This window comes from Osmia bicornis, chromosome 7 (genome assembly GCF_907164935.1).
Source record: "Osmia bicornis bicornis chromosome 7, iOsmBic2.1, whole genome shotgun sequence".
NCBI classification, from domain to species: Eukaryota; Metazoa; Arthropoda; class Insecta; order Hymenoptera; family Megachilidae; genus Osmia; species Osmia bicornis.
Window position 1 is genome coordinate 1,662,272 of NC_060222.1, and position 27,552 is coordinate 1,689,823.

The 27,552-nt window shown below is 39.8% G+C and overlaps 2 protein-coding genes across 4 annotated transcripts in view; one reads left to right on the forward strand and one right to left on the reverse strand.

Moving 5' to 3' along the window:
- LOC114881523 (autophagy-related protein 16-1) overlaps positions 1-27,552 on the forward strand; it is a 392,271-nt gene that overhangs the window by 136,285 nt on the left and 228,434 nt on the right. The gene's annotated exons all lie outside the window — the stretch shown is intronic.
- Positions 8,949-27,552, reverse strand: part of LOC114881504 — a 70,912-nt gene continuing 52,308 nt past the window's right edge. For both annotated transcript variants that reach the window (XM_029198320.2, XM_029198316.2), the window contains exons 4-6: positions 21,848-22,184; positions 19,009-19,674; positions 8,949-11,414 (exon numbers count right to left, since the gene is read on the reverse strand). In XM_029198320.2, coding sequence (XP_029054153.1) covers positions 10,851-11,414; positions 19,009-19,674; positions 21,848-22,184 — 1,567 coding nt within the window. In that variant the 3' untranslated portion in view covers positions 8,949-10,850. The remainder of the gene's footprint in view (positions 11,415-19,008; positions 19,675-21,847; positions 22,185-27,552) is intronic.

Here is a 27,552-nt window from a genome sequence, read left to right on the forward strand (position 1 = left end):
GTATTCGAGGAAATACAGTAGCTGATATTAACCCTTGAGTCGAGGGAACTGATGGGGTGGTTTTTCTTATAAAGAACTCTAGTACATATAAATAATTTCTAATACAATTATTATTTTCAATAAATGTCATGATACGTAAGCTTGTAATCATGTGCAGTTTCAAATGAAGAATTAATAATAGGCAATTGTTTTCAGTAATATTACCTATCAGTGATAGAGCTATTTACACAAATAATTAATAACACAATTACTGAAACTCGGGATTATTATCAGGAATGTCATAGTTACAATAACTTTCATAATAGATCAAATTCCAACTTGTAGTTTGAAATGGGAAATTAATAATACAGTCAGTCGATTTTAATAATATTAAATATCAATCACTTTAAATTACTACTAAATATAAGCACTGTGTGACTACATGGCCGAGGTACAGAAACGCAGTGAACCTTCCATATGGTGCTGTTGGAACACTATTGTTTCCTATTTCACGTGTACCATGTTTGCTTGTAACTTTGTAACCAAACGTTTACAGTCGACCTTTATGTTACATTCTTTTTTATTTCATTTTTATTTATGGCATAAACTCCCTCGCTTTGTCGGGAAATTTCTGGAGCATGCTGTGTAGCAACGATTTATGAAGGAACTCTGATAACACCAAAAACCTATTTTCTTTTTTTACACATTGTTAGTTACTAGAATACACTAGACAATTTTGATTCATTAGAAAATTGACTGTAATAATTAGTTTCAATTTCGTAGAAGTACAGTTCGATAAACCTCAAACTCAATTTGTAGCATTCGTTTAAGAAGTTTAGATTATTAATTTCGAGACGTGTACAAAATGGTGCCGAAAGCAACAATGTAGTAATTAAATCTACACGTAACTAGATACAGTTTACACTCAAATCAAATTATATGATAGTTTCCTGACAGTTTATGAACACAGGGGAAAGATAGAGTTATCTAATTGATTTCGACAGAAATTGAGTTAGAGTAATGTCTGTAATTTACTACTAACAAAGTGATATGTTAGTATCTATTTATTCTAAAATATTAATTTACAATATTTCTAAAATTGCAGTAATGAAATTAAGGCTAGAAACACCATCAAGAAAATCTGACTCTGCCCTCTCCAAGAGACGTCTAAAAACAATCTGTACCACAATAAGAATATCCAGTAACAGATTAAACAAATGCCACAAAAACATTTCAAGATGATCCATATCTTCCTTCTAATCACCTCTATTAATTTCACATTACCAGCACCGAAGGAAGTCGAAAAGTAACAATATCCGTAGGGAACAAGAAATAATTTCTTGTTTACAGATGAACGTTGATCCATTTATTTGTAGCTTCCACTCATATCCTTTTCTATACCGGACTACTTCTAATCCAGTAGTAGATTACACCAAGAATCAGACGTTTGGAAAAATCACACGTCGTTATGTTCCTTTTTACCGGTAAGACGTGATCGTGCTCTGGTACATGATTCAATCGTGCTTGCACGAAAATAATTCCAGAATGGATCGTCAAGGAGTTAACGAGCACGGTCACTGAAATCGTGGGATCAATAACCTTTCGGGTTAATGTTGGATAATTCCAAGCTGGACAGATTGTCCCGGAATTTCATGGGTCTCCGGCGCCACGGACAGATCATTCGAGTGAGCCACTTCGATAGGAATGTTTCGACTTTTGACAAATGGCTCACAGTTGATATCTTATAGTTGGCTTCCTTATAGGAGGTGATGCGCTGTGACTGATGATCCGTCCTGGTTACCACCGCTCCCCCGGGATATTATTTTGTCCTAATAGAAACCGCTTTCCAATTTCCACGGGAATTTATGTTTCCAGCGTCGTTATTTGATCCCCGTGTGATGGATCTTCCGGATGAGAGGTGAATAAAGAAAGGGATAAGCGAATGCTAACGTCCTTTTCATTCGGTTTTGTTTTTTTTTTTCGCACGAACCATCTTATGATGTGAGTAAAAAAAAAGTTATCTTTTTCGGGCATCGTGAATTAAAAATGATAAAAATTATCACCGGGCATTTATAATAGATCATTCACCCCATCATCTACCTCGACGACATTAATTCCCTCAAGTAATTTCACTGGTCTGTCGAAAAATGGATTGAAGTCGTTCCTCGAGCACGGAACGTCGTCGTTCCGGAAACGAAATGACCGGAATATAGCGGAAACCTATCAAGACTTTTATACGATCGAAGTATGGGTCGTCCATATCTTACGCAATTCCAGGAGAAACAAATAGAGAAGGAACGATCGTCGTGGGTCAATAACACGGAAGCATGTCCTGTCAACTGGGTTAACCACCGACTGGATACTTCCTGCCACGTTAGCGCAGCCGTAAACTACGAGCACCATTATTTCGATCCAGTTCATTAACATAGCCGACCCGTCGAATGGACACGCCGAATCGTTCCCAGTCGACTTGCTCTCTTGTTTAATGCACGGTAAGTTGCGCCCACCAGTGACTACAGATGTAAAAGACTGGACATGCCTTTGTTTTCTAGGGGTCATGATTTAGGGTGTCCCAGACACCCCAGATGAGATTAGATCTGCATGCAGAGAGCACAACCGGTATGATAATCGTGCCTGTTTTACCAGGGAGTTTCGCTCCCTTTGATTCTATTTTTATTTTAAATCAGTCAAAAGCAGCACAAGACTGAACAATTATTATTGTAATAATTTGACAAACTTGTATTCACTTCATGCACTTTGGTAAATAAATCATTTGAAAAAAGCAACTGAGTTATTACTTAATTTACCCAATTTCATTTCTGAGTTATTTATATATAAAACAATTGTTTGATCTTTAATTACAATAATTACTTCCCAATATGAGACCTATTAAAAACATTTTTTCATATCAAAGACCGCTGCATATCTGATCCTTATCAATTATCTTCTATTTTATTTTCAATTCAAGGTGTGGCTTTCTATTACATCTCTCCTCCCCTTCGTAAAATAATAGATAAATAATTGAGTCTCATTTTAAATGAACAGGGTATATTGTAGTTTATTAATCACGTACGTTTTTGAAGGGTTAATCACAATTTACTGGTAATTGTCTATATGGAATATCAGTAAGGTTGAAGGGCAAATTGATACAGTAGGGTCGAGTATGTATGTGAAAGGGGCAACTGGCATCGGACGTGTGGGGTCGAGTAGGTGAAGAAACTTCCCATAAAGCTATGTCTGAAAATGCTTTATTAAAGACTTTAAGCGCCTAAAGATTTACGAGCTGAATTTAACGCCACTTGATTTCTTTTTATGGTGGGCCACGCAAAACGGTTGGTTTATGGGAACCTGATAGAAACCGGGGATGATCCTTGAGAACGTATTCAAAATGCCTTTACCAGAATTTTTATCTTGACTTAAGTATTCGAAGGGGTTGAGACTGTCATTAGTCAGCCGACTCGATGTTCGTATTTCTGCTGGAGAAAGGACTTTTAAATTTATGTATGTTGTAATTACTATAATAATTAATAAAATTCATATGAATGACATGACATTTAAATCAGTGTTGCTGTCTAATAATTGATATAAAAAATTCTTAATCAATATCTTCTTGCAATTTAATTTTTCATTAGGTAGAACCATTATTAGTATTTTATTTTCTACATCGACAACAGGCAACTTTGTTACGGTATCTGGCTCATAAATTTCGTTTCTCAGGGTCAGTGAACATGATTCCCACGCTGATTGAACAAGGTTCAGCTAACGGATGCCGGGAATCAGTGATCTTGGATAGTTACGTGGTCCAGTTTGAGCTCGTGCTGCACGATGTGCCTGGTATTCCGTCATTCATCTCAGCTGTTCTTCTGCTAGTTCCCAACTTCGTCATATTTTTGTTCCTGAAATCTGTTATCCTTTGACCGTTATGAAATGATCTAACAGAGGCTATCATGAAATTCTATGGCTCAACAAATCGTGTTGCTCTGAATCTCTCTATGCATGGATGTAAAAAAAACGATTGCAATTTTAATTAAAAACAAAAAATTGAAAAATTTACAGAAAATATCTAAATGAAGAGCATTAGTCATATTTTGAAGGGCTGAAGAAAATTTCTCGAAATCTAATAATTTTGTTGAATTTTGGTTCATGACAAAAAATTGTCCACTACTGTTTTAAATGATTTTATAAGAAGCACTCGAGAAATACTCTACATATAAGTAACGTTATTATTTTAATAAAGCGTACTTATGAAATTTCCGTATATTCTTACAACGATTTTCCCACAACATTTGCATAACTTATATTCCCACGTTCCATAGGAAAAATAACGGTAAAGAACGTTTACATCGACAACAATACGTTGAAGAGGCAAACATTCAGCAAAACGTTCACGAAGTTCCAGCGTATCCGAATAATGTCTCACCTGGAGACATACGTCCGAATTGATGTGCCTTGTATCCTACCTTACCCGACGATTCGACGCATTTACAGCCGAGACACGGTTGCATTTAGCATAATAATGCGTTGATTGATACGTACGTGAATCAAACTACTGTCGTTAGGGATGCACGATTCGTTTCATCGGCATCGCTTCGATGGCCGCTTATCCTCGATGTTAACGTTTCTCGTGACTTCGGATGGTTTGTAGCTGTCCCTTCACCAGCTTCTTACTAGAAAACCTACTTAAGCTACTAGCAGCTCTTCAGATTAACCTGGTCATTGGAGACTTATATAGAAATACAGTCCCTTACAAAAGTCTATGTATACCTATGAAATTTTATATGTACGAGCGACTTATATAAAACTTGTTTTAATTAATTTGGTAGATTAATAGTAAAAAAAAATAATTGTAAAATTGTACCTTGCTACAATGTTATATAATTGACAGTGCCATGAAAAAGAATTGAGATTTTATACAGAAAAATAGAAGAAAAATATAACTTGAAAATCGGTGCAATTGCAAAAAATTAAACAGAACAAATATGAATACCATCAATTCTAATTTTTATCTCCCCTATTAAAACCTCTCCGAAAAGTTTACAGGATACTCTACACTCCTGACGTAATTAAGACCCTCCGCTTCTCAGTTTACAGGTTTCACGGGTGATGACAAAAAACTGAGCGAACCATTTCGTTATAAAATGAGTTTATTTTCTCTGTACCATATATGCTATGTACAACGTGTGTGTATTACGGTACTGAAATATACGACATTCGACCAAAGGGCGACGTCTAGATACTGGTGAAAGAAAAAAAAAAAATTAAAGAGCGTTACAATTAACGAAGAAATTAGTCGGACACATCGAAACTTCCTCCCCTTGAATCGCACGATTCGCATAATCGTGCAACCGGAGAAAAGAAATGACAGGCGACGTGTGTCGGACGTGGACGCGTAAAGGCGAAAGTGTAGAAACAAAAAAAAAAAATTAGAAAAAAAAAGAAAAAATATGAAATGATAAACGTGACAAGGACGAGTATTCTTGAACAGCGTTACACGTTTAAACGTACGAAATAAATAAGCCATCATGATTGGTGCGCTTGTGTTCTGTTAAAACAGCCGGGTAAGCTCTGTACGTGACTCGCTGATCCAAATCGTTCAGTTTTCTCGTAAAGTCGCAAGGGAAATGTGAAAAAAAAAGGGAAAAAAAGAGAAAAGGGTCAGAGAAGACCGTGAAGACAAAAGGATCGAGAAACGCGAGAGGTTTCAAAGAAGAATGCACACGCTTGTCAGGGTACAGAGCAGACTCGAGCTTTTTTTTCAAGCTTTACGACGAAGTAGGCGCGCACCTCAGGCTCGAGGACAAGCACCGACGTTCTCTGCACACTTGTCAGCACTCACGATAAAGAAGGCCAGGGGTACGAATATAAGGCTCATTAAGAAGGACGACGGAAAGGATGGAAGGGTGCTAAGGAAAATAAGAGAAGAGTAGGGAAAGCAAACTTCTTAGACGCGAGAGGCGCCGAGGTCAGTGTCAAAAGTAACACACACAAGTGCTATCTCGGCGTGTCATCGTGAAAGCGATCGTCCTCGAGCCTAATATTATCCTTTCATCGCGGCCTCGCGTGTCCTCTTCATCATCCTGCTCGCGAGGCCGCGTTCGCTTAATCTTAATTCACGATACATGCATGCTTGATTTTTTACTTCCATCGTATACGCGTTAACCCTTGAACAGCGGAGCCTGGGTCGATCCTGACCCCGTACTCGCGAAAACGTATACAAAAGTATCAACTTAAAATTAAACGTATCATTTTCAAACGAAATGGTTTCGTATGTTGAAAGAATAATTTCTAAAGAAACAGCGTCAAATAGAAAATTCAGATTCGGGTTCTCTTCATGGTCCGCCGTCCAAAGGTCAGTGGAGAATTACATTTATAAGAGACCCTATTCGACGAACAGTACGATACAGTTTCCATTGACTTGGATTGAAACATTTATTGCTATTAATGGCAATTGTATCTTTGATGTTCCACGAAGTCGATGAAAAGTGCTCGAGTGTCATTCTAAAACTAAATACTTGAAATGCTGCTTCGGTACAAGATGGCGCGAGAAAATCTCCAACCCCTTCCCCTGTGTTCCTTCTCCTTTTGAGATTCTTAAAAGTGGAATCTTTTGATTGTCAGGCGAGGCAGGTGAAAATTCTTCATGCACCATCTCGTATACTCGTTATACGCTCTAGGATCGTACCTCTAATTAAAAAAAAAAAAAAAAAAAGAAATATATCGCGAGCGGCGAATCGTGAACGCGCGCGAGCATTCGCGTTCGCGGCTCGCAATTCGATCGTTCTTGTTATAAAAAATTGGCTCTACCCTCTCACCACAAGCAGATTGGATATACTACGTCAGCGTTAGCGAAAAATTGCTTAGCATTAATCGTAAGTGTAAAATAAAATGATTAGGTCGCGTCGCTTACTTGGATATACGCGTAGGCACCCTTCGTTGGCATCTTATCGTCGTATGTATATATGTTGTGTACATATACATACATTAAAAAAAAAAAAAAAAAAAATGAATAGAGAGAAAATTGTAAAAATTGCGAAGCGGGAAGAAGAGCTAGCGCGATTCGTCGTGACACGCGCGAAAAACGCACTCTAGAGAACTACGTCACACCTACGGTCAGTGTTTTCAATCAACGGCTGCCGATTCAAAAGAGAAATCCCATTTTAATCCCGCGTTTCCATTGCACACCGCGAGAGAAAGCCTAGCAATTTCTATGGCAATTAGTGCCGATAATTAAAGCGAGCGTCCTTTCACCGCTGGTTCAATATCGCTGCGTCCTGCTGACATTTTTCAACCCCCTCGACTGTTTTCACCCGTTCTGTCAGGTTTCATTGTTGTTGCACTTCGAATGTGTTGCATCTACTGACGTTTCGGAAAAAACAATCATTTGTATGGAGAAACAAGAAGAAATTGAAATGATTGATGGAATTGAAGAAACTTGAGTCAGAATTTGAATTTTTTTGAAGTTAATTTTGAGTGAGTTATTTGAAAAAGTCTTGAAGTTGTAGAAACTAGAGCTATCGATTTGGTAATGAGTGCTCTATTTTATGAAGAAAATAAAAAATAACAAGTTTCTATTTTTATTAAATCTGAAATTTTCTATTAAAAATGAAAGCAAGATTCAATTCTTCGTTCTATGATAAATATAAAAATTTAGGTAGTGTATGAAAATGATTAACTCATTAAATTATTTATCACAGTTAACTTTTTCTGAACTGCGTTAACTCTGTAATCCATCAAGAGTATGAGTTTCCATATCCTAACAAGGGTTAACCGGGTTAGAAAGCGGTTAGAATCCCCGCTTCAAACATTCGGCGACATGTTTGTCGATGGTAGACAAATGTCGAACAGATCCAAAGTTTGGTTAACTGAAATGCAAACGTACCGTGTTGGTACTCCCTTCTTTATCTCCCCTCTTTTGTTCTCGCCGTTTGTCTTGACGAGCGTATTCAAATTTTCAAGTTTCTCAATCAATCCGATCCTATCCCGGTCCTTTGTAGTGGGAAAATCAATGAAGTCTCAAGACAACCTGGTTAACCGATTTAAATTTATCATCAAACGTTCTACTTTTACCGTTCACCGGCTGTAAGGGATGTTTCCAAACAGGATGGTAGAATTTGAATAGTTAAAGGCATTAAATTTTTGTTATAAATAAATTAGATTTTGAGAAAGAATTTCTAAGCACATGTACAATAATTGCAATAAAAATTATAGTAATTATACTTTTAGTGACTCTAAAAGTAATTAAAATAATTCAGTATTAAAATTGTTATTTTAATGGCTATTAGAATTTTTAAGATTCTTAAAACTCAAAATTATTACATTAATTAAAATTATCAAATTTCTCAAAATTTTTGCACAAATCTCCAGAGTTAAATAATTGCCATTTGTACCATTCGTTTTGTAACATCCAGTACAAATTCCCGTCACAGATCCGGATATCTTCCGGTTTCCGGATCGCAGTTTCGCTTTGGCCCACGTAAAACCGGTACCTCGTAGAGAACTTTGAGTCAGCCAGCTTTTGGTAAGTTCGTCGGTAAGACTTGTTATGTTAAATAGCAATTCCTCCGCGAAATGTAACCCGTTCGAATGTACTGTCTCTGCGCCCCGTGTGCGTTCCGCGGCGACGTTTGCACGTTGGATCTATGTTTCAAAGTTAAGATCGACTCTCCGTTATAACTTGCCGGGGTAACCGGTATATTTCAGGCCGGGATCCAAGCAAAATGTCGGGATAACTTCTCTGAACGTAAACGTTCGTCCGGTAATACAGCTACGGTGGGTCTAAAATTTTCGTAATAAAGTTATTTCCTTGTACAAACGTTTTGGATCGAACTTTCTGCTTTCGTACAACGACGTAGACCTATATAGAAACGTTTTCATGTGACATAGACACTGACATTTTTGGTGACTCTAAAATTTAGAAAATGAAACACAAAATTAAATTAAAATTAGGGCTTTCTCCATGGTCCGCCATCCGAGAGTACCAAATTTTATATTCTGTCAATGTAAAATAAAAAAATAATTAGGGACATATTAGGAACAACTATCAGTAGCCCTGGAGATTACCCAAAATTATAGTGCTGCTCTAATAAAATTGTGAAACTAAATTTGAAATTGGTGTAGTATATTGGGTGCCTATAATGGAATAGCCTGGCCTTGAACATCCTGATTTACTGTCACATAAAAACTCCCCCTAAGAGAAGCAGTTTTCCTTAACGAAAGCTTCTCGTTGATCAGGTGTCGGTGTTATGGTTCAGAACACGTTGGTCCAGATTGATGGGATCACGTGTCCCGATGTAAATTAACTTGACCAGGCTGCTGGACGATGGAAACGTAGCTAAGGTTAAGTCCGAAGGGGCTGCCGTTTACGTGGTCCTAGATAGGTAGCCAGCGATCCGGCGCCGTCTCGTTTTCCCGACCCTTCTTGCTCCCGAATTCTCATCTAACCCCCGCGAAGCTTAGCTTAACCCCGAGACACCGCAAGAGGCAATTAACCTTCCGCCAACCCCTTTACGCGCATTGCTTCTCTCTCCCTTTGCCTATTCCTATACCGTCTCACCCAGTCCCATCTTAAACCACCCCTGACCCAGCCATCTCGGTCACCCCGGCCGTTCCTCCTGTTGATATCCCACTCGGAGCATCTGCATAATCATGCTCGATTCCCAATGCTAATTAGAATCCGCGCCAGTGCCGTATCCTATGTACGGAGTACGCGTCGACCTCCATCACCTTCGAAGCCACGCCACGCCATGCCTCTCGTCCCGCTTCCGCTTGTTTCGCTTTATCCTGTCTCGTTTCGTTTACGAACAGGCAGGAAAAACAGGCTCGAAGAAATAGAGCGGGAAGGAGGAAGTATCCGCGAAGAAATAAGAAAAGTTGGAGATTATGCGCTATTATGAATGAAGGATGACGAAGCTGAAAGATAATCGATCGAGCCTGCCTCTTTGATCGCCTAATTGCTTCCAGCTACACTACCTCCTAATCATTTCTACCCGCGGTCACTCGCTTTTCACAGCTTCCACAACCGATTCTATAAGCGCTATTCACCGATCGTTACTGGACGTATTTTCTATTGAGAAGTTTCGAAGCGGAAGTTTCCCCTTTGGAAGGAGCCGATGACTGGTCAAGATTTCATGCGTACGGGGATTTTCACGGTAACCGGGTCTGCGTGTCGCGTTAATTAGAGGCTGTCATCGCGAGCGGATGAGAAGAAGAAGAAGAAGAGCCAGGACGGACGGACTCGTCCGCCGCTCGACTGATCTCGGGAAGAAATCGGCGATCGTTCTGGGCTGTTTCTTCTCTAGTTGGTAGCCGGTAATTGGAATCGCGGCCTGGATAGGCTAGCTTTTTCAAGTATGAGAATTCTCAAGGTTAGACTGAACCGAGGTAGCCGATGATGCAGGATCGATCGTTCATCCTAGGAGGGATAGGAAGACACATAGGTAGATATGCAAGCGATCATTCTTATAAAGTAAAGAGAGCACGAAGTGTCATCGAGCAGACGGTCAGTTGCTGTTGGGATTTTTTTGTTTCCAAATTTCTCCTATCTGCCCGTCCGTCGAAGTAGATCTACCAAATGCTCCGGAAAGGATTTGCACAGTTCCCGATTAACAAGGCAACAGTCGGCTGTCGTCGGAAAGTAATTATTCACGAAATACCTCCAGCCTACTCAACATCATTGGATTTAATTTAGATCAAGCATTGTCATCGAATAGTTGAAGAAGATTTTTATGGAAAAATGAGAACTCGAGCAAGTTCTTTAGCCAAAAATTGTTTCCATGGAAGAAACTCATCCGTACGAAAGTCGGCTGGAGGTTCGTGGCATCGACAGCGAAGGAAGACGAGATTGAGGGACGGGGAGAGGAAACGAAGGCTGCTCAAAAACGACGCCCTGAATATCCGGCGTCGTACAACTTACAGAGACTGTCGGTGCGTCCCGGAACGGTATGCATACCGGGAACGGAAACCGAGACCGAGAGTGCTTCCTGATGCTTCAGCATCTGCCGACGTCTCTGCCAGGTGAAGGTCCACGCGGCTATGATGGCGATCTGAGCGACGAGGAAGACGGTGCCGGCTACGATCGCCTCGCCCAGGTTCATGCATATGCCCATCGTCGACGATATGTCCTCGCTCTCCACGAAAACGGTGTCCTTGCTCGCCGAACTGCCGTTCGCCGCTTTGCTGTCGTGCTCGAAACCGAACTTGTCCGTGATCTGAATGGATTGCACCAGAAGTAGATCCTCGCGGCTCTGGGACGAGGTTCCGGTCGAGCGACGACGACGACGTTTGCCGTAGGAAATGACGGATCTCAGCTCGCCGGTTAATTCTTCTTGATCGCACTGTACCGGCTCGCAAGTGGGCATGCAGGGTGTCACCAGCGCGCGGAATTGCACCACCTCGGAGCTGGGGAACTTGAAGGCGTCGAAGTGAGACAGCAGGATCTGAAACGAAAAGAAAATGTTCGTTAATTTAATGTTCCACATTTGTTTAGAGAAGATGAGGTCTGAGCTTTTCCGAAGATTCAATTAAAGAACCTAATTAAGTCTAATCTTAATAGACCTAATTTCAGTGTAATCTAAATTTTGATGCAGATTTGATTGAACAAGTCTGAATATTTAACGACGTCTGGGAAGTTATAATTACATTGAACGTTTAACTAGTTCAGATTCTGAATAGATTCAATCTTTCATGATCGTGAAGTGTTTCAGATATAAACTTGTACGTCATATGTGTCAATGTCAATGTCTGTACCATGTGTCAGCGTTTAAGCTAAAAGAATATTATTTATTACGGTGACCCGGTTATTATTCAATTGCATAGTGAAAGTTCGGAGAATCGAAATAGATAAGTATAGGTATCCACATTCCTTGAATGATTTGCAAGTCACGTGAGAAATCACTTTGTGCCGTTATCCATCATTATGATAATACATCAACAGCTGCGGCAAACAACCTTGCTGGATTGCAACAATTTTAACATTTTTGCGTATTCCAATGAAGTTTACCGTTGATAGAAACTGCCTTATCGCTACCAGGTCCTTTGGTTCTTTCTTTTCTGGTTACATTACTTTATGACTAGGTACTTTTTTACAATTTTCATGGATTTTATGTAGCATGAGAAAATAACTTTTCATATGAAGACGGTGAAATTTGATTTATATTCTTTTATAAATTCTGTAAGTTTAGATCGCGATTGATCTAAGCACCGCCGTTCAAGGGTGAATATAATCCATTAAAATGAAACCGCTCTAAAAGAAATCCCTCGATCTGAAAACGTCCTTTAAATTACCGCCACCGTTTTCCGGTATGCCCGCAAAACACGAGACAAAATGCAGAATAGTATAGCGAGAAGAAGATGCTCGCAACACGCCGGGCGTCGTTAATGGCACGCAACTCGCGCGTAATAGAAGATCGCGGGGAAACTGGTTTTTGCCATTGTCGCCGCAGCTGTGGCCTAATTTTTTCCCCCGCTCATTAGGTAAGACCGTATAACAGCAATTACGCGAAATTACGTGAGGAAAAAGGTTTGAAGGGAGGCTCTTTTATGGGTGTCCTTAGAAGGATCCTTCACGAGGTAGTCCCGGACCCCATTTCAATAAATTGGCCACACTATTTTCGCTGATTTCTTCAGTTGGCGACCTCGAAGAGAACGAGGAGCCTGTCAAAGACAAGTATTGATCGTACCTCTCCTCCCTCTTTTTCTGCCCTCCTCATTCGGACAATCCAACCGAGCTGGACACGATTCCTGTCCGCGTGACCGCTATTGTCGTTCCATCTTCGATAGAGAATCAATTCGGCTCAACACTGTCAGCCATCTTTTCCTTTCTTCTTCATTTTTTTTTTTTCCTTCAACGAGAATATACGTTGCTCGTGATCGGTCTTAGCGCCGCCACGCGCGTATTCACCCTCGGAACTGGTTTCTACGCCACGTTACAGACATCGTATCGTATTTACACGCCGGGCACGTACACTATCGAGGGGGGGGAAGTAAGACATTAAAATATGCTTCATTCCGTGTACAGCTTCATTTAGCTGTTTCTTTGGCGAGAGAGCGTCCCGCGGAACGAGCGGAACTTTATTAACTCCGCGTCAGCCGAGCGGAGGCCGGCGGAAAGGCTTAGAGGAGCTGGGGTTAATAAAACGCGGGAAAAGAAACGCAGCGGTGTAGCCTCGGCATCTGGTACCCGACCGTTTATGTACCCTTCCCTTACAACGAGAACACGATGGCGACGAACGTGACACGTTCTCTATGGCGACCAACGACTATTGCACGCTGATGATACACTGAGATATCTCTACATGCTCGAGGAGGAACTTGTAAGGAAGACGGGTTCAGAATTTTACACGACGGAATTGTTTAAAGATCATTTAAGGACGGGAAAGATTTTACCATTAGAAATAGGAATTAGAACGTTAGAGATATATTAGAACATTAGAAATATTAGATTATTAGAAGAACATTAGAATGTTAGAAATAATAGACTATTAGAATAATATTAGATTATTAGAAATAATGGACCATTTGAAAAATATTAAAATATTAGAAAAACATTTGGACACGACTATTGAACGTGTTTTATTAACACAGGTAGCATTCTAATTTACACTGTACGCGCGTCAATATAAGGTAATATTATTTAAATGAAGGGAGCAGGAATAAAATAGCAAAAGGAAGTAAGTATAGAAATTCTTGCCTGGCAAGTCTTGATGCAACGTAAAAGAAAAAGCTACTATGGTAGCGTATAGTATATCTATAGGATTAATGATCTATCCTTATATACCTTACGCACGCATCCATATTCTTTCGAAGTTGTGCACGTGCCACTTTATCTCCACGAATATTCCTGGGACACATTTCATTGCGTGCGCTCGCTGAGAATGATGTAGTGTAGTTGTAAATTAGAAAATCAAGTGGCGACATAGATTAATGAAGTGTGATTCCCTGTTGTATACAGTAGAGAAAAAGGTATTTAAATACATGCTGCGGCGAGATTAATTAGAGGTAAATCAGAGATGAAAGATTTTATCGGTTTTGATTTTCTTAGAAACAAGTTTACTCTGCTGTTCAGGTAATTTTATGTAATATTTTATGTTTATACGTGTAATTTGTTTTATATTTCAAAACAGAAAGACTAAAATTCTTAGAATACTCTCGGATACCCGCGCACCCCTAGCACTATTAATACCTCATCGAAATTAGTCACTGTTAATTCATAATTAATGACCTGCTATTTCCAATAAAAATACATAAAAATTTATGTAGTTATTTTGATCAAATTTTCAACTTTAAATTGATACACCATAAGTGCCATTTTGCGACAGTTTTATGGGAAGAAAGAATGCCAGACTTTCTAGGTTTGTTCGTTCTCTATTTCTCGTCGGAGTAGGTGAATAATTGGTAGGACACAAAGCTGACAGTAAACCGAGAGCAGTTGTTTGTAATTCCAGAATCCACCCTTAAAGTAGGGCCCATATGTCACGAAACACCATGTACACCCAATGTCTGTACATAGGCGTGAGCTTTGTAGTTGAGAAATGTTTTCAATTTCATTCAAACCGGTTGTGAAATGGAAGAGCTCCGTTCCGCGGCTTGGCTACGTGACAGACATACCGGAAAAGCCGACTTTTGGCAAATTCCTGGTTAGACGGAACGCATCCCTTTGCCAGCCCTCTCAGATCCGCTCGAATGCTTCCTCGATGTTCATTTTTTTTTCTCTTGCCATCCATTACCCCCCTGGTATAATCAAATTTTTGGCAAATGAAATAGGTCTTCGATCGACATCAATGCGAACACACGAATACTACGATAATTTAAGATTTTCTATGGAAAATATAAAGCTAATAATAAATAATTATATTTCATTTTTCTTGAGCTTTCTCAGACTTCAGATTAAATTTCAGAGCATCGTTTCTTCCTAAATTTCATTCTCTTATTTCCTTTTAAAAAATATTTATAATTAACAAGTGTCGACTCCTCGTGGAACACTTTTTTTGTCAAAGAAGATACGTGAGAATAAGAGGAGAGAAAACAGGAAAGTGGAAAAGACCATTTTCATAAAAGTAGAATCCTTTTTTTTTTTTGTTTTGTTTTTCTTCCTCAACAGGTTTATTCGACACAGAAGGTATTCCGACTTCTGGTTAGTGAGAAATTCACCGCCGGCAATTTCGTGGCTTCTCACAAAGAGCACCTCTTGGCTCGGTTTCGCTGAATGTTTTTCCTTTGTGCATTCTTTCCTACCATTATATCATTTCCCACCAAATAATTCATCTGCCTCTTCCACTTTTAACCCGGCCGTCTGACTTTTATCGCCGTTGCCTTTCAATTCTCGCGTCTTGATTCTCAAGTTCCAGTTCCTCTCATCCCCCCTGTAAACTCCTTTAATTATCCTCGTACCACGCATTAATTGCCTTCGTTTCGTAGATCATCCGACGCGAAAAAACAGCGGAAATTATTAACGTCTAACGTTACATCGCCAAGTGAGTAAGATGGTGAAAAATCAAACGCCTGTTTACCGCCATGGGAAATCCTAGTTGAATGCCGATCATGATAACCATACGGTACTTCGCAGATTCTTGCGGCAAACGGTGTTCAAGAAAAAGTGCTGTAATCACCGTGTTACGAGCCTGATTGTTTACGAACGCTTGAATTGCAAATTGTTACTCCTGTTTACATCGGAGAAGCGATGTATGCTGGTACCAATTATTACCATATGGAAATAATGCGGTAGATACATTGATTAATAATGCAAGAATTTGGAAAAAATATTGGAACTTCCGGCATAGCCAATTCTGGGTTTTCTGTGTTATCAGTACACCCGTGATTAAATCTGGCTTCCCAGGGAAAATAAGGATGCTCCGGGTTCCCGTTCTTCCCCTAGGGCGGTCCCGAAAAAAAGGGCACTGTAGAGGAGACTTCCCCCTCCTATATTCCATAGGCCCCCTAAACGACCATCACTTGGGTTTAAACACTTACTATGGGGTGTAGAAACCAGTGCAATTCAACAAATTATATTCAAACCTAATTTTGTAATATTGTCAAAATAATTAATAACTTTTAGAATTTCTCTTAAAAAATTATTATAAAAATATAGAAAAATTATATTTAATTTTAATTTTGTTGTCAATGTAATGGTTGTAATCTCATCGCTTTCTAAGTAATAATATACTTAACAGTAGTCAAAGCTTTTCACCAGTAGTATATGTCAATGATAAATGATCACCGATACTGTGGCGTGTATCAAACGATCTCGAAGAACGTTTTATCACTGTGCGTCTGGATGACAAGTAAATACACAGTCGCGAACATGAATATGGCATCTGATGTAGTAGCATCAACTCGTTTCTTCTTGTTCCACGAATTGTAATTTCCTGTGTACGAGGATGGCAGCTGTAGATCCAGGCCTCGTTACTTGGACAAGACTAAGGAGGAAATGAGGTTAGCCTCGCGTGATCTGTAGAATCATTGAGAGGAGATTGTGTTAGGAAGGTCTAAGAGGGGTGTCAGGGTGGCACACCGGTCAGGTGATATATCTCGTTACGGTGCATCTTTCCTGGATTAACCGGGCATAAATTTTCCTTAGTTTTTTTTTTGTTTCCTCGCAGACTGTTATTACTTTCTAATACAGCGATATTGCTCCATGACGCACCCTCACCCGCGCGAGCAAATGATGTGGAACGACGAGTTAACGAGGCGGTATGCTCCTCGCTGCTCAATCCCCTTCTTGCCCCGTCTGGGAATCTTGTTTCTAGCTGCTACTATCGTAACGATCCGTTTGTTTTACTCCTCTTAGGATGAAACATCAATCGCGTTTGCGGTACGCGGACGTTCAACTTGGAAAATGCTTCACTTCTTCTTAGAACTTTCAGTAGAGGCAAAATGACCGTGATGATTCAACGGTGCATTAACCCCTTGCCTTGCCCTTTAACGCGTTCAATTTTTCAAGTTAATATCAATGGTACTCAGAAATTTCTTTAGAATTTAAATTTGCCTAAAACATGAAGACAAGTAAAATTTTCGTATGAAAATTTATAAGAGAAGTAGTAAATAATTTCTACCGAAGTTTGATATTAACTTTATCAAAAATATCAATACGTTAACGCATAACGTAATCAGGCGTAGTCGAGTCTAATCGATATATCTCGAACCTATGGCGTGTTTAATCTATCTAATCTACTTAATATAGTCAACGTAAATTACACAACCGGCTGATACGAACTTGGCTTACCTGATACACAAGCGTATCTAATTTACTGAAGATACTTAGCCTGACTTAACATACCCAATTTTAGCGAGCAAATAGCATTTTCGTCCATTAACATAATCTTGAAGCTACGTGATTACGTGCCTCCCCGCATGGAATACACGGAAATGATGATCATTAATAACAGAATAATTTCTGTTGTCACAATCGTGCTTTGGTTATCTAATGATTGAAACGTGCCATCGTAAGGATTTATTAGAAACCTCTTGCAATGTGCGACATTGTAATTATTATAATTCCAAAATTAAATAAGCAATTTTGTTTCATCGAAATTCACGTCTGATCAACATTAATTTAGCGATAAATAAAGATATTGAACGTTCTAAAGAATTCAAATTGGTAGCGAATAAATTGAAAAGCAATTTACTTTCACAACACAGGATTCCATATCCTCCTGGTACAATCGCTCCTCATCGATGATGCAGCTGTATTTTGACGCTTTAACATGCACGCATCGATGTTTGAGTCGTTGTTACATCGATAACGTCATTCATTCCGATAGTGGGCGTGGTATAATCATTGATCAACGTCTTGGTACTACACGGAAACATATCGACTACTTTCTTGCTTCCTTTTGTTGTATTTCCCTTCTATCTACCATCTGTTTACCTTGTACCGTTTCATACGTGGCTGGAGCAATTTAATACTGATTGCATAATTTATTTTCTGCGACTATATTAGAAATTGATACCTCATCGATTATCTTCAAATTACTTCCTACTTGGCTCTCGTTTAAGCCAGAGATTAAAGACCCAATTTTAATTTCATTTTCCCAATTCCACACTGTTATCCAAATTAAAATTAAAATTTTGAGACTTTCACCTCCCCCTATATCACCATTTTCCCTAAGGAAGTCTACTTTGCTCGATGCTGTACTTAAAAGCTTAATTGCGCTAGTAGATTGTTCCACCATCGGTAGTACTCCATATCCGTCAGCGTGTAAGATCATTTATTTACCGAATAATCAGGCAAACAGCAGTAAACATTAGACGCGGGGAATAACGTTGAAGAGTGGAAGTAAACGCGAGTCTACATCATCACGCGACGTCTTAGAAAGGACGGTACATCTGCGACCTATTACGGGGCGAGCAAATTGCTTCCCGTCGTAAAATCCGTTCAAGTGATTGATTAGCATGATGTCTGACCGAGACTGGTGCCTTCTTCCTTCTCCCTTCTCCCTCTCTGACCGATCGGAAGGCAGAAAATCGTCGCATACGTTCCCATAACGGTAACCCCGATCAAGAATCGACGTTATCAGCATCGGGGCATCTCTATTAGCGGTGTCGTTTCGCCACTCGGTCGAATTACATTCGATCACTTTGGCCCTGCTTTTTCCTATCGTTAACGCTCGACGATGCTCAGGGTACAGGGAATTACAAGGCGTCTCGGTGCCGGCACGGGGTAATAATAGTTCTTGCGGTGACAGCTGTTCGCCGTGTAACCGCGTTTGTCCCCGTCGCGTCGCGTCGCGTCGCGTAGAGCACGGTCACGTAGCTCTGTTCGTCTTTAGCGTGCAAGATGACAGTTCGATTAAAGGCGACGATGTTAGGGGAGGGAAGAGAGCTAATGAGACACGTTTCCGCTTTGCGAAAGAAAGAAGAAGAAAAAAAGAAGAAGGAAAATAAATAAGAAGAAGAAAAGTAGTTCCGTACGTGTCCGGTCGGGATCTCGCGAGCTTGAAACCTCGCTACCGAGAATTTAGCGCGACCGAGGATTCAACGTATCCTCGCAACGGTACAACGATAGATGATAAAGCATTCGAGTGGAACACTTACCTTGCCGGTGGTAGCCGACTTGTAGAGCGGACCCATGATAACGTGATCGGTGGGGCAACCGTCCGAGTCAATTAAGACTATCTCGCTCGAGTCGACGCCGTCCATGGCCACCAGTTCGCGTACAAAGATCTCGTACGGGCTGTTCGGGTCGAGGATCTCGAACTTCAACGCGAGAGGATCACCGACTTCGGCGGTTGGTATCGCTTCGTTTCCACTGCGGTCGGTGATCTTCATGGCTACGTTGGGGGAATCGACGATCACCTCCTCGGATAAGGCTGGGGTTATGTCACCGTGTACACCGAGGTCGACCTCGTTCGACACCGTTTTGTTGGTCAGGTCGTACTGGCAGGTGACGGCGAGGCCAAGGTCGGAACTTGTGACGATCGTGTCGTGATGCTGAATCACGACGTCGTTCAGATACCGTCCAAGTCCTTGCTGTCTGATGTTGCATTCCAGATCGTCGTAGGCCATCCGAAGCTCGAATTCCAAGGCACCTTTCACGTCCTGCACGCACGAGTTAGGAGATCCCTTCACGTACACCTTGCCGTAGAACAGTTTGCTGGTCTGGATTCGCGTCACCATGTCGCCGGCACGGCAGTCGATGGTGACGTTGTAGCAGGAGCTCAGCTCGTACGTTGATCCCTCCGGAACATCGAGATAAGGTTCCTGAAGTCAACCAACAATTGCATATTTTATTGTCTTTGTTCCTTGAAACCACTTAATATTAATTAGATGTTTGACCTAAATATCCTTATAATATATTCTTTATTTTCTTTTTTAATTGCACTAAATATTTGTCCCTTCAGGAATAAATTAAGGGACCTTTTTTAAGTACTTTAAAATTTACTGAATGGAATTCTATCGAAGGGTTGAAAATCTAGACCAGGAATTCTGTATACACTTATACTGATGAGAATATTTGAATATCTCAAGTGATTTTTCTGCTGTTTAAATATTATTTTTTAAATAAAAATGTGCAATTGCAAGAAATCTTAACGTCAATGCGAAGATGAGCAGCCGGTTATTGTCCCTCGGTTATTGACACAAGGGTTAAGCATCGCACCATGACTTTTAACTGTGCTTTAAAACGTTGGTCATAAACCTTAAATTTCACGCAGCACGGAACGTGATAATACACGCTTTGCGAACATTTTTCGAGAGGGAGCAAGAACTCAGAAGCAGTGGAACTCATTAGAGCGGTGAAACTAAAAAGTATACGTGTAGGAGGTAGGGTGCTTTTGTGTGTTGGTAATTAGCTAATTTAGTGTGAGCGTGAAGAACATGTTTTTATAAAGGAATTGAAGAGACCGTGTTTAAATGAGGAATTTCGAGAATACAGTCTTCAGAATATAAAAGGATTAATTTATAATATTAGTTCAGCAATTAAATTCATAATTTTTTTTCACATTTAACTTCAGAAGCTCCTGAATTTTATAGCAGAGGGATCAGAGAATGATCACATTTCAAAAAACTCTATTATTTATTTTCAAATATAAATTTTGTTGATCGACTATTATTGGATGGCCCTCCGGATAGTATAATCAATCGACTTTTTTACGACTACTAATGACTACCAACCACTCGCATATGCCCATAAACATCTTCTATATGTATTACCACCATCTACTACTCGCAAGGCAAATTACCACGAACCCAGGAGTCTTGTTTATCGCGTTATCCGTTAATGAATCGCGAGATGCATCAAACCAGAACAGCTCGCTCATTATCGGAAATATCGTATTAACTGCTTTCGATGACTTCCCTTTACCCGAATTAATAGCCTATTACACGGCTTGTATAATTATAGGAAAGACAGTATAAGTACTTACAAATCTCCATCTTGATTAACCATTATAAGAAAATAATATTTCCAGCAATTAAATGTGAAAATATTTTATATACTCCTTCAATTATAAATGATCCTACTGGAAAGTATAGTTACTAAAAATAACTGGAATTTATGAAACATTTGTCGCAATCCAGAAATTCTAATTCAAGATTAGAAATTATAAAGGAGGAATATCAATTTTTTTTTCGACTATTCGGGTTTTTGGAAGAATCTCTGACAGATCAGAAGGAAAGTGGAAGAGAATCGCGATGAGGTTGGGTGTATAAAAAAGCAGCAGTGATTCGGTTCGACGTCAAACGCCAACGGAAATAGAGTGAACTGATTCTTCAACAGGTTGGCGAGAAGAAAACTCTTTGTCTTAACTTCCTCGGGCCATGGAGGTTCTCCCGTATGCACAAGCTGAAGAGCCATCCGCAGCCTCGATAGGGTAAGCATCTGCGATGGAAACTCGATTTTCCACGAATGCGCTCTCGGCGAATTGTTCGAGCTGGTTCACGCGTGTGCGATGTAATCGCGTTTACAGAAAATCCACGTCGACCCTTTCAACGTGCTACGTGGGCTGGTGAACTGTGTGGTCTACGATTTCCAACCGAGCTCCGTATTCGAAATTGACGTCGAATTGTTTTACTTCGCTCCCTGAATGAATTAAAGTAACTTCCACCGGTGAAATCTCACGTTGCAGAGTTTTTTACTTTCTGGTGTTTCTAGGGGAAACTTTTACAACGTTTCTTGTCGAATAAATAACGATGGAAACGTTGCTTCTTTGTTTTTGCAAAATATTTCATATTTTAATTCGTAAATTTGTATAAAATTAAAAATTTCACTAAAATTATTATCAAACTAATTATGCAAAAATATGCATAGATGTTCAGATAATTTTGAAGAGTACAGAGCAGAAATATTGTTACCACTTATGCCATGTAATTTCCACGAGTGTTGTTTCATAATTTACAAGAGCTATTCGAAAGAAGGAATTTGTTGCTTTCTCACCTGAATATCGGAGAGAGTGGCTCTGGAATGATGGCTGAGACGGCAGACCATGTCGCCGGTATCACCGTAGTCGTAAGAATGACAACGGAACGGGGAGTTCAAGCAGAGTTCTCTGCATTCTTCGGCGCTGCCAACGTCCTGGTACACGGAATCCACTGTCTTCAAGATACGGCCGTTCAATTTTTTGAATTCGCAGAGCTTCACTGGTTCGTCCACGCAATGATTCTCTAAATAATCGAAGCCTTTAGCTATTTGGAAAGCGTTCGATCCGGCGACGGTTAAGCGGTCCATGTCCGAAAGTTCGCATTGTTTCGTCGCATTCGCGTAATTGGCAGATCTGAAACAGAAATATAATTTCGTGGTTAGAATGAGAATTTTCTGACGTTAATACAAAAATATTTGTGCCCTGGTATCGGGTACCCGATACCCTAAATATTTCTATGGAGTAATCTGCTAAATTGGCCTGTTGCATAAAGTCTGATAAAACAACGATACCTTTCCACAAATATTATCATAACGACGTACTATCGATGCAAATAAAGCGAGGGTCAAATTTCTGGATTACAACGGAACAATACGGGAATTAATTAAACCGTAGGCGCGGTACGTAAAGAGGAATTATCTGGTACTAACTAGAATTCGGGTCAGAAATTGTGGGAGCTGGTTAACGGATTTGCTCGAAATTATATGGTTTATATGTTAAATATTATTATTCTTTGTTTATTTCTGAATAAATAATAGCAGGGAAAAAATGAAAGGGGAAAAGGATATTTTCGTCGTTAAAAACTAAACCACTTTTCGTAACTGTTAGCACCCACCTCGACCTCCTGCACGGCGCTCAGTGCGAACAGCAGGGTGCCAAATTTATTCCACGTGGCTCCATCGATTTTGGATTATATCGCCTTAAGACCTGAATAATATTCATGGTCGGCTACGTTATGATTTCAATATTCTCGGGGTTCTCGTCGAGCGAAAGCCGAGTCGAAAAATCACTACGCCCTTACGCGGCTGGTCGCGATAAAACGACCCTATTCAATCGAACGTATAGTTGAATCGCCTACAATTCTCCTGATTATCGCGCGATTCTTTTTTTATCGCACTTCCCAGTTGGAGACGTCGTCTTCGTCAAGCTGATTCCACACTTCGTGTTAAAGTAAACGTAAAATTCTTGGAGATAATTGTTTAGTTAAGAAGATAATGTTTATGGTATTTGTAGAAATCAAGAATAAAATAAAAAGATAATAAAAATTGTCACAAAACATTTGAAAATTTAATTTTTAGAAAAGGTTTGCAATTTATTATTTAAAAGAAAAATTCTTTGATTAAAATTGTTTTAGTTCACTACTTTCTTTTGAAAATGGCAAACAAAAGGAGCAAATCTAGGCTTTACGGTCCTGGTGGTCGTATCAGGGCTCAAGAGCTGACCGATCCTAACCTTAAGCCCTTACCCTCAGGGGTATAGCCAATCAAAGTTGGTATCACCCTAAAGAAAGTGATAGATGGTATCACCAATCAAATAGGGTTTAATATTCTTTTACCACTGCTGGATTTACAAAAAAGAGAAAATTTATCAATTTTGTTCTAATTAATCCCTTATTTTCTTAGTTAGATATTTTTAAATTAATTATTATAGGAGGAAATCAATTCCTCAAGTAATTGAATTATGATTTATCAATTTTTTTTCTTTTTTTGCAATTTGTATTTTACTTTATCCATCTGAAGATTATAATCCAACAATAAAAAATCCAAAAATTAAAACCATGTTCCAAAGATAATTAAAAAGATCCTATCAAAATGTCTGTCCAGAATCATAATTAATCAATGATATTCCAACCAAAATAGGACGTCAAAAATATCCCCTTATCATTGCGTTTTCAGTTAGCTAAATGATCTTATCGATCCATGACACAGTAGAATCGCTTGATCGAACGAGATATCGTTCGATGAAACAACAGGTATCGAGATGAAGAATTGATTCAGCTTCGTAGCCGAAGCTATCTGCCCGACGCGACGGTTCTCGTTCGTTAAATCAACAAGTCCCGACGAAATTGTTCGCGATTCAAATAATTGGCCGACGATATGCGCGTTCCAGCTGCGTTTATTATTCATTCCGCGCACACGACTGGGGAAATCGCTTTTATCGGGAATTACTTTTATCCGACTCGCTGATCCGGCCAGTGATTGTTGCGCGACAAGATTTACGCGCGGCTACCCGTCGTCCGATCGTCATCGATCCTTTAACAGAAACGTCAAACGATATTTCCCGCGCAAATTGCTGTTACGCCAATATTGCCATCCAATCGAGCCATTAATCTCCAAGGCTTACTTTGCTCATCTCTCTTTCGTCTAAATTAATTCCTTTATTTCGTTCTCTTGGGAACCTCGGATAGGAAGAATAATGTTTACTCTCATTATCATTTGACAACATAATTCGTTTAGGATCCAGCTCAAACCCAAGAGCAATTCTCGACCCAATCCCAACCTGATCCCGACCCGAATTTGTTGATAGTATAATTTTGTTAATAATTATTTGAATATATATAAAATGAAAATAGTTCAAATTCAACAATTTCTTCTCGAAAAATATTTTATCCATACCTGAATCTAAGAATCCTCCTCATTCTTCAAATTTCAAAGCATAAAATCTTCCATTTACCCTATCTCACTTTCCTCCAAGAATTTTAACATTCCCTCGAAATTTGCATTTTCTGATATCCATTCATTAATAATTCGTGCATCCTTCAAAGAATTCTATCAAGCCTCAAACTCGACTCACATTCATCCATCTCCATTAAACGTTCCCCTTCCTGTTCGCTTCTATTTCAATGCAAAACGTTCATCAACAAAACGACGCAAGAGCTCTCCTTTGTTCAACGATTCAAAAACCCTCTGTGATTTTTCTTTCCTCGTGGCAGGGTGGAAGATGTACCCCGTTGCGCAAGTTAGGATAAACTTCCAGGGGAAATTTTAACCCCCGGAGGAGATGTTAAATGCGAAGTTAACTTCAACAGAGGGATGTCCTTATTCTCGTCCTTTCTTCAACCCCGTTCCACCCTTTCTATCGAGACAGTTCCTTTAAAATTCTGCAGCCATCTTTTCGCGCCTGGCTATTTCGAACAAATGGCCAAACAAAAAAAGGGCAGCACGGATCGAGGGTGGGTCGGGGTGGCGCCGGAAACGAATTACAAGTGACTCGACCCGTTGCATCTCGATGAATCTCAAATTATTCGTCGACGCGTCTAACTTCCATTCGATTCCCAAGGTGGCTCGGTAAAATAAATAAATCGAACGAAGGCGATTTAAGGAAGGAAAAAGGAGACTTTTTGTGGGAAAAACTCGAGCATGAGGAAGCAGCATTCTCCTCGTAATTTCAACCAAGTGCAACGAGCATCATCTACAAGGAAATTACTAAAATTTTTGCAAAATTTTGCAAAAATTCGACTCGATATTTTGCTTTCCGGTGCAGGGATATAAGGAATCCAGAGATGAAAAGGAGTCTCCATCGAAGTCTCCATGGATATGTCGCGAACGGTAGAGAAATTTCGTCACGAGCCTGCGGGAGCGATAAAACAAGTGGACGTTGCAGTTGTCGTAGTCACCTGGGAGACTTGGATGAAAATAACCGTGCAAGAAAAAGCCGTAAAACTTCGATTGATCCGTGTTAACCATCTAGGATAATGGTCGAACGGGGAAATGTTATAAAAGCGAAGTATAAGTGACCATATGTAATCTGACATTTCCTGTTTCCTATTATATACTTCTCATCATTTATGCATTCACGGGGCTGGTTAAAAAACGCTAATTTGCATCCGTAACCCCCTTTTTATATTCACGTTTGGATAAGCAGCTTTATTAATGATCCTCCTACAAGAACTGTACGACTCTTTGTAAGCTGGAACAGCTTCATATCTAGAATATTTTTTCAGGTCGAAATAAACTAATCTGTTCAACGGCTTGCATAAACGCCATTCCTAAGTGTGCATGAAAAAGATATGCTACCGGAATGAATAGCCTGTTTCATAATACAGGAAATATTAAATTTATATTTCGTGAAAAATGAACGGGATTGTTTGGTATGATTTATTGCTTAGTGTAAAATAGATTGTGAGTTGATTAATGTTTTGACTGATGTTAGGGTCATTAGTTGATAAGGTAATTAAAAATGTGAGGGTAGACAAGATATATTTAATATCATTAAAAAAAAAAATTGAAAAAATTGTAGAAGTTTTAGAATATAATTTTTCCAAATTATGAATATTTGTTAAATTTATTAACTGTGCCAAATTATATCCATCAACTTTGATAATGGCATATACGTACGACGTAGCCGTTTAAGGGGTTAAACGTAGGCGGTCCTTCACAAGGGTGCGAAAGAAGATATCAGATAGAAGAAAGGTCAAGATCGGCGGAGATAATAGGAAGAAGAGAGGATTTTGGTAGTTACGAACAGTCATGGGATCTCTGTAACCCGTATCCACGTGCTATTACCCGAAGATATACGTCGTCTACGCAATCCCGTGATGCATTGCGCGTTCATCCGCGACTATAGCACGAGACACCCTCGCCATCCTTCGAATTCTCCCCCTCGCTCCATCCCTCTTTTATCCCTCTGTACATCAACTTTTCCCGGACTCGCCACCCTCCTACCGTTCACCAGTCTCTCGCTTTCCCGACAAATAGCTACAATTACGTACACGTGCCAATACATAACCCACCCTGTTGGCCTGTTCTTCCGTAACCCCTCGGCTGAACAAAGTGCACCACCACGAGTCGTTCGTTTACCAGCGATGTTCGCTACCGATACAACACCTACGTCTTTCTTTCTAGTTCTCTTTGTCCCCTGCAATACTATGGTTCCCTCTTCCCTTTTAGACGTTCTTCCTGTATTTTTCCTTTTTCTTTCAACGATGTACGACAGGAGGGAGAGAAAGTTCTTGGACTAGAGGTTTCTCAAGCTGTCGTCGTAATCAAGGAAATGTGACGTTGAAGTCTATTGGTTAGATCGATGTTGTGTTAAGTATCTTCTATTTGCATTGTTTTGTATGAGATTTAATTAAATTTTTATCTTTTAATTGGGAATGACGAGTGCTCAATTAAAATATAAAATTATATTAAAATTGGGACTTTACTCCAAGGATTTACTTAACATTTGGTAAGTAAGTTTCTCAATTAATCCTTTGCTCTATAATATCGGACCACACGTTAGCTTACAGTTGGTATGGCAATGATAAATTTTCTACTAAGGAGGAAAATTGAAAAGTGGATACGTTAAGACGTCGTTACAGCATCATCAACGAGGTAAAAATTTGCCGTTGACCATAGTTTGCGAACTTTTAGCAACGTTACTCCTAAGACGCAGCTGGGCCCATATCTTAACTGCTTACTCGTTGCTTGAGAAAAGCCCTACATATATACATCGATGCTGTGAAACTCACGAGGTAGCACCTGTTACACAGCCAGACCGTCGTCGATCGAGCGTACAGCCAGCTGGGCCACCCTTGCATTAACTTTATCGTAATTACATCGAGCGGCCGTACATATAAACGGTAATACCGTTGAACGTGGGCTGCTCGTACGTACATGTGTCTCCGCGCGTGCATCGTCTCGCTGCAACGTCTAATTCCTTGCCACCTCGAGGTGCTTACCAAGTTCCTGGAGAACGACTCGGTGCTTCCACGTGCTCTATTTCCCCCCGTAGCTACGTA